Below are 8034 nucleotides of genomic sequence, written 5' to 3'. Positions count from 1 at the left end.
AAAGGGCATTAATCATATAAGGATTGCTGAAGTGAACCTTCCCTGCTTACTGGGGACATCTCATTGGTTACCCAATGCAAGATCATGCCAAGTATCAGCCTCGACTGGTTGAGGTTCCTGGTCTGCAAACAAAAAATGTCGATGACGGGCAGCAAGCAAAGGTGACAAAAGGACAGAAAACCTGAGAACTGCATGCTAAAAACATGGCATGTAAGAAACTTGACTGCCGCTGACATAGATGTAGCACCGCTTTCAAAACCCCTTTGATTAAGAGCTGTTTCATCTCGAGATTCAAAGATGTGAAGAAACCAATCTTCGTTCAAATTTTTCCAAGGCAAAAATGAAATTTATATGGAGCACTGAATCGCTTTCCAAGACTCGCATTTTAATCCAGAGTTATCTCTATTACCTCATAACCCTCACTGTATTCAGAATTTAATCGGCATTACCAAGAATAAGCTAGGAAAAAAGATTCCTAGTATCAGAAGCAGAAAGAGCAAATAACAGACACAAACAAGGATTATGAGCAAGCATTGGTATAAGTGTTACTTACAAGATGTGATATGCATTCAATAGTATCATCATTGGTACTTAAGATCCAAGAATGCAATAATATTATCCAGATTAGAGTGTAGATGAGTTACTGAACAAAAGTTAAGAGCTCTGAATTTGACGATATGGCAAAGGCTTCATCCATTTTCTTAGATGCAATCATTTGCATTATGATCTAAGGTACATGTGGCTATAAACATACTCAAACAAACAAAAGGTATCAATTTTTATTAATGACATACTTTATCCATGTTTCTTATCAACAAATTACTGAAATGCTGGTGGCAGAAAGTACTTTGAAAACTACATGCAACACCGAATTCATTATTTTCCATCAATTTCAACCTTCCATTCAGATAGAAACCATCGCAACTAAGCGGAGAATTATTCGTAAGAAACATACTAGAGTCCTCGGCGTCCTCAGTTCTGGAAGCAAGTACAGGCGGCAAAGGAAGATCTGCAAATACCAAACCAAAATCCAAGTAATCCAAAATCACTTCCAATAAAAAAGAATAACAAAGCCTCAAATGAGGAGAAATGGAGAAATTACCATCATCGGGCAGAGTGTCTCTCATCCATTCCTCGTCCACAATATCTATGAGGATGCCCAAGCTTAACTCCGCCATTGTACACGTCAAATCCTCTCTGCTTTGGCTGAAATACAAATTTCCGTCAGAAGTCCTTCAAATTCAGATCTGTAAGCAGAGGAAGAAACAGAACAAAAACGCCATAAAATCATTCCAACTCCCGGAGTTCAAAGCGGAATCCATTGCTGAATACCTTCAATTGAATGCCAAAATCAGCGCTCCTGGGGTTGGGGTTTTGCGGGGGAATTGCAACCTAATTATAAAAGCGAACGAAATTACTTCAAAGCTTTGGGCCGCAACCTCATTGTGGGTCGAGCAGAACAGGCCCAAGACATAATTCATTGTGTTACCCAAACCATACTCATATTATTGACTTTAAGTATCCATGATCGAATTGTTTCTAGATGTTTCCCTCCATTGAAATACACCCACAACTACACACAGTAGCTGCTTCTTCCACATCTGCCACTCTTCTTCTGCCAATGCAATGGCTCTGAAGACCACTGTTACTCGATGCTTCTTCCTCTCCAAATCTAAGCCTCCTTCTTTTCCTCTTTTCAGCCGCCTCTTCTTCCTTTCCTCCTCTCCATCGCCGCCGTTCTCCGCCGCTAAAGTCTCCAAATGCCTTTACCCGTTCGCCCCCCTATCAAGAACATTTTGCAGCCCCTCCGAAGCACCACCGCCAAAGAAACGGAACCCCAAATTGGTGAACTTCTCCCTGCCTTCCGACTCCGAGTCCGATTCTGAGAGCACAGCTGAAAGGACTGCGACGAAAGAAGTCGACAAATCCAAGCTACCACCACCCTACAACCCGTTCAACAAGAAGCCCGTTGTAGAAGACCCCGAGGACCCGAAGAATCTCCAGGAAGTGTTCGCTAAAATACGCGAGGACGGCCTCATGAGCAGTGCGGTCAAGATGTTCGACGGATTGTCTCAAGACGGCCTGACCCACGAAGCCCTGGAGCTCTTTTCCCAAATCAAGGACAAAGGGCAGATGCCGGATGTGGTGGCGCACACGGCTGTGATGGAGGCGTACGCGAATGCTGGGCAGGCGAAAGAGGCGCACAAAGTGTACCTGAGAATGCTGGCAAGTGGGGTTCTGCCGAATGCTTACAGTTATCGTGTATTGATCAGGGGGCTGGTGGAGAGTGGGGACGCGAAAATGGTGAAGGAAGCGAAGAAGTACGTGGGGGAGATGGTGGGGCGGAGAATGCAGCCGAATGCGGCGACTTGTGTGGGGGTGTATGAGGGGCTGGTGAAGGTTGGGTTAGAGGATGAGGGGAAGGAAATGCTGGAGATGTTGAAGGAGAAAGGAGTGGTGCCGGAGGAGAGCAAGGTTAGGGAAGTCTTGAAGAGCAAGAGAGGGCCTGTTTATCGTGCAGTGATGAATGTTTTGTATGGGAAGTGAATATTGGAGTCTTCTCATTTATGGCTGCTTTTTGAAATGAAGGAAAATTCTAACTCCGGTAAAGCGAACCAAACCTATAGTGAACCAAATTTGATACACATACCATGTGATTAGTTTAACTATTCATCTGATCATATGACTAGTATATTGCACTTGACATATAATCAATTCAGGTTTGGTCAAACTCAGTTTGAATTGAGGTCACAGAGCTTAAATTTTGTATTTGCAGTCCAATATATCTTTCTTGTGAATTAAATGACTTAAAATTTAAGTGAATTGCTCTTATTTCTTGTGTCACATGTGGAATGAAATGAAATGGCAAGTTTAAATTTGTTCGGAAAATTTATAATTAAAGTATACTGTTGATATTATGATTTGTAATTTAAGAAACAATTTATAACATAAATGAGTAGTATCTGATGAACTATGAGTAGTACCTTCACTTGGTAGTGTTTTAGAATATGGTTAGATCTTAATTTGGCTCGTGTATTTTCATATGGTAGCCTTAAGATGTGCGAGCTTGTCAATTTGTTGCTCGGTACGTCCTATTTGGTTTCCACATGGGGTCAGATTAGACTTGAAGTAATTACATGACAAATGATTAGAAGTTAGAACATAATCAGCCTGCAAATGGAAGTGCATCATGTAAGGTTCATTGAAGATGCCACCGGTAAGTGTTAGAAGCTGGCAACTGTGGGGGACTTGTTCCGCCTGTGCTGGATATTCGACACTGCCTCTAGCAAAAGGCTCACCGCAGAGGAGCTTTATTTAGGTATGGGCTGAACTTTTAACCTGTTTACGAGCAGTGACGAGAGGATGGTGTAATGCGCAAACAATAATCCTTCTTGCTTGAGTAAAACATTTGATACATTTAAATTTTGTGGATAAACCAGAAAAGTCCTACGTTGTCTGATGCTTCATCTCAGGGTCTATGCAGATAATTGATATGAATCTCTGATTATTCTTTTGCAATCTCTTATGGGAGATCAAAAACTACTCCTAGAACCTGATACCATATCATACTAATTAACAGTGCAAAAACAGTTGCAATCATACAAAATGGATGGAATACTTAAATTGCCAAAAAAAAAATGACAAACAACAAAGCGTGAGATATTTAGGGTTAAATTTGTTAAAAAATGGCTAAATGTGAAAATAAAATAAGTTAATTACGGGACAAAACATATCATTTTATCATAGTATAAATTATAGTGTGTAGGTTTCGTTAATTTATGCTTGCCCTTATAAAAGAAATCATCATCGTCGAATACATTTGTGACACGGTTTTTATAATTTTTTTTTATTAGATAAAAATATTTAAATTATAATTAATTTTTTGAAACGATATAAGCATCTCAGTTTGCAAACGAAAAAGTTCCAAAGGCTCATAAAACTTAGTGACCCATATCCTAGGCGAGGGGCGTCTTCTGAAAAAACATCGTGATGCTCATCAAAATTAGAGAGAACAATAACTCTTGCGCAAGCCGCTTCAGAAACGTATTTTTCTTAATTCAAAATATGAAATTCTTAATGGTAAGCCATCGTCTGTAAAAAATTTATTATTTTCCATTCAAAATATTTTGTACTTGTTTATGGCGTTTTTATTCTATTATTCATGTGTACTTACACGATTCTCTTTTAAACTTGATGTAATCATACATAAATATTTTAGTAATTTGAAAAATTATATCTAGTGCTATGACGGTTTTTTTCGTCTAACAAATAGATACATTCCTTAGTTAAAATTAATCGAACTTGTTAATATTAGTAATTTTTTTTTTCATATTTACCCATGATTGATATTACTAGATTTATTATAAGTCAAATAATATTTTTTTCACTTTACACGCTAATATAGGTAATGAGATGTACATTCATTATTATAAAGATAATTTGATAAAAAAAATTATTTTAACCTTTAACAAATCGGTACTAAAGATAAATATAAAATTTTATTTATTTATTTAAAATGATTAAAAATTTATATGTAATTATATGAAATCGAGAAGGCAAGCGTGTAATAATCCCTAAAATTATGTAATCTAAAAGTTATAGGGTAGGGCATTTTAATGAAGGGGTTTGTGAAAATGGGGGTGAGGAGTAATAAAATACAAACAATTGATTAATCAATGACAGCAGAGCATAGCAACAAACGTTAACTGGAAGCCGCCATTATTGTTGCCTCTCTGTCCCGCCCCACGGCCACGCCTACTCTACCAATTCTTGCAGCACAAACCTATTTTCACCAATCCCTATTTCTTCTCTTTCTTTAAGATCTATCCAGTTTTTTACTCGATCGATTGTCCCTTGTTTTTTGGCCTCAACAGCTGCCGGATTATTTTCTTCCCCTAGATTCCATCGACAGGGTGAGTCAAGGTATTGGAGTCTTTCCCTTTGATTTCCTCCTCAAGGTTGGTTCCTCTTGGAAATCTTCGACTGTGTAAGCGAATGCTTCTTTACGTGTTGCAATTTAGGGGACCCATTTTGGATTTCGTTCATTTTCGAGGTTTCGATTGAATCTTCGGGCTTGTGCGTTGATGTGAAGTTCTTGTAGCATTTTTATCCAACAGTTTGTGATCGAAGTTTGTGGATTGCGGTTTCTTGCGGTCTTTGGTCTTGTGAAATATACCCTTGATTAGGGTTTTGACGAGTTTCCGAGGAATTTGAGGAAAATAGTTTGTTCAATGTGTAGCAGGAATAGTTATTGTAATCCTGTGAAAAGGCAACGACCCGCGTTCTAGTGTTTGAGGTTTGTGTTGAATTTTATGCATTTTATGGATATAAATATTTGCCATCTTTTCTCGTTATTCTGCATAACGCAATTCTAACGGTTTTGATATTTTTCTTGTTTTCTTCTGGAGAAGAGAGTTGTTTGGGTTTGTGATTCTTAGCCTGCGGTGAGGATGGGGCCATTGCACTACGTACTGATAGCATTGCCTTGTACAATTGGGGCAATGGCATTGGCGATTATCCACATTTACAAACATCTATTGAATTATACCGAGCCCACGTATCAGAGATATATCGTCCGTATCATCTTTATGGTTCCGGTGAATATCTTACAACTCTGCTACTTCTCATTAACTTGTTTGGCACCGAACTTTCTAATTTGCAATTGAATCTTTATTATTATCCTTTGCTCACTGTGATGTCACGTCATCTCATTAATCCTTGTGATCTCATGCTTACTCAACACAAATGCTCATATGTGTCTTCAACTTTTGGTCATTTAAATCATTTATTCGGATGTGTTGGAGAGCCTTCTGAAGGTGTTCAAATCCTTAGATTATTGTTCTCCAGGATTTGTTTTACTTGGAGTAAAAACTCCAATACATGTGTGGGTGACTATGATACGAACTGGAGTTTTAGTTTACGCTTTACATGTCATATCATGCTTTCTTCTACACTAACGTCTCTAGGAAAGTGGGTCAGTTTATTGTACTCCTGGAGGAGTGGATATTATGTGATTAGAGCAAGCTTGTCATTCTTGCATGGAATAAACAGAATTATGAATTCCATTTTGGGATACATGCGATTCTGATTATAAACAACAGCTAAAGATTTTTGTTGCTATTTGGCATCTGGCAGAGGAAAGTATTTTACATGTTACACACTCATTGAGGAAAAGGCCTTTCTGAACTTAAAGACTCTTATCGTCTTATAATACTTCAACATGACCAGATCCTTTAAAATGGATTGGATGCTAAAAGTTTGGGTTAATTCAGGTAATAATAGAATATTTTTGCTTGTCTGCAAGAAATGTTGTTCCATGCTCTCTAGGCTGTTTCATGCTCTAGGGAGAAACAGTGGAGGTTTGGATGGCATATTAGGCATATTTTTTGGTAGATGGTTGGATTTTTACTTGTAAAGGTCTGGTTTTGCAACCATCGTCATGCATGCGTAATATGATGTTTGTATAACAGAGGAAAAGTATAGTTGTATTTCCATCCAACAGGAGTGGAGAATACAATCTGGCCTGAAGTGACTGGCTTGAAGTTGAGAAAAAAAGGAGGATTATATGAATTATGTTAGGTTGAAGTTGGGTAGAGATACCAGACCTGGATACGTATGGAATAAATAATGTTGACAATGTTCTTGGGTGCTGTGAGCAGAGCCCAGTGTAGCTAAAGCTGAAAAAAGAAGAGGAGAGATCAGAGAAGAAAGATATGATAGAGGAATAGACGTGCTTCATCCCTATAAGCACAAGGCAGAGTCATGAGCATAGTATCAGGAACCGAGCAGCAAATATCTTAACTATGATTTTCCTAGAGTACTTGCAATTTCTTTCAAGGACGTGATATCTTAACTAGAGAAAGACATGTTGCTTTGCAATCCTTTAGAAATAAACCAAAATGGCCCCAAATTCTAGACCACAAATATCAAATTGCCAATGGCTTGATAAGATTAAGTGTAAACTTCGTCCTAAATGTCATGTCCAATTCTTATCCAAAAATTATGATGCTCATATTATTACAATTTTCCTTGTTCAACTCATGCTCTGTGTTAAGTTCATAGTTTTGTTTGTATATGCCAATGTTAGTGGAAAAAAAATTTAAATGTTCATTGGTGATGTAAATTGCCAATGTTTTGCGTACCTATCTTCTCCGGAATATGTTTTGACCATATTGAAATTGGTTATCTGACAGGTTTATGCATTAATGTCTTTCTTGTCGCTGGTCCTAAACAAAAGCACAATTTACTTCAATTCAATCAGAGAAATGTGAGTATATGATAGCTTTCTTTCTTCCTCTTGGAACGATCCAAGTAATAACTTTTAAAAGTGCTCCATGCTACTCTTTCTTTTATTTTTTACTCCTCCTTTCGGTTAAGGTAAATGGCTGTTTGATTGTTATTACCATTATCTATTTTCCTTTTCGCATAGTTAGGAGAAAAATCATGAATACTTGCTATTGGCCTTTTTGTAACTTTCTATGTGCTAAGCCTGTTTCACAGCATCCCAAAGTTCTAAAGCTGGACATCCACGTCATTCTTTTGTGGTCAAGATACAACCACTTCATTTTGTGAAGGCTGGGTGTTTAGTACATCATTCCTTCCATTGATCTGAAGAATTAAATATCATGAGAGGTTCATGATTGGAGTTGTAAAAAGTGTACTTCTGGTGATAACTCAGTCTTTATCAGCACAGGTTAATGATGACACACAGATAGTCTGGTCTTTCATGTTTCCCATTAAATTAAACCTTGTTCATGGGACTAACGGACTCTTTTTTTAATAATTTGAGAGAACAGTGTGCGAATAATCGCTAAATATTTTCAAGCTTGGCTGAAAGTGTATATATTCTTGAGGCAAATATCAATGTAATAAGCTACAATATGGGAATCACACTATTATTACCTATTAACCCATATTGCACAGTATGTTCCAATAATTTCTTGAACAAGCGGAATAGATCCTTTCAGTTTTTTTCTTTTGCTGGGATAAAGTTATTATCCCATTGTCTGGAGTCTATCTAGATGTCTGCCCCCC

General features: G+C 37.7%; 3 protein-coding genes across 5 annotated transcripts in view; 2 read left to right on the top strand and 1 right to left on the bottom strand.

Annotated features, from left to right (window-relative positions):
- The window catches only part of LOC105172477 (anaphase-promoting complex subunit 13), a gene marked incomplete in the record, with an annotated part of 1728 nt that extends 257 nt beyond the window's left edge, over nt 1-1471 (bottom strand). The window contains 4 exon segments of the mRNA XM_011093921.2: nt 1-122; nt 956-1009; nt 1103-1206; nt 1333-1471. Of these exon segments, the coding sequence (XP_011092223.1) occupies nt 61-122; nt 956-1009; nt 1103-1178 (192 nt within the window).
- Nucleotides 1482-2844, top strand: LOC105172476 (pentatricopeptide repeat-containing protein At4g38150-like). The gene has a single exon (XM_011093920.2). The coding sequence runs from the start codon at nt 1627-1629 to the stop codon at nt 2545-2547; it is 921 nt and encodes a 306-aa protein (XP_011092222.1). The 5' UTR covers nt 1482-1626; the 3' UTR covers nt 2548-2844.
- Nucleotides 4653-8034, top strand: part of LOC105172475 (transmembrane protein 184A) — a 7175-nt gene continuing 3793 nt past the window's right edge. The window contains exons 1-4 of one of the 3 annotated variants that reach the window (XM_020697292.1): nt 4654-4913; nt 5022-5296; nt 5412-5597; nt 7194-7267. In XM_020697292.1, the coding sequence (XP_020552951.1) occupies nt 5451-5597; nt 7194-7267 (221 nt within the window). In that variant the 5' untranslated portion in view covers nt 4654-4913; nt 5022-5296; nt 5412-5450. Of the gene's footprint in view, nt 5297-5408; nt 5598-7193; nt 7268-8034 lie in introns of all 3 variants that reach the window. The other 2 variants (XM_011093919.2, XM_020697293.1) reach the window with 2 other exon arrangements.

This window comes from Sesamum indicum, linkage group LG10, assembly GCF_000512975.1.
Source record: "Sesamum indicum cultivar Zhongzhi No. 13 linkage group LG10, S_indicum_v1.0, whole genome shotgun sequence".
NCBI lineage: Eukaryota > Viridiplantae > Streptophyta > Magnoliopsida > Lamiales > Pedaliaceae > Sesamum > Sesamum indicum.
The sequence above is the reverse complement of the archived record's forward strand: the minus strand, read 5'-3'. Positions and strand labels throughout refer to the sequence as shown.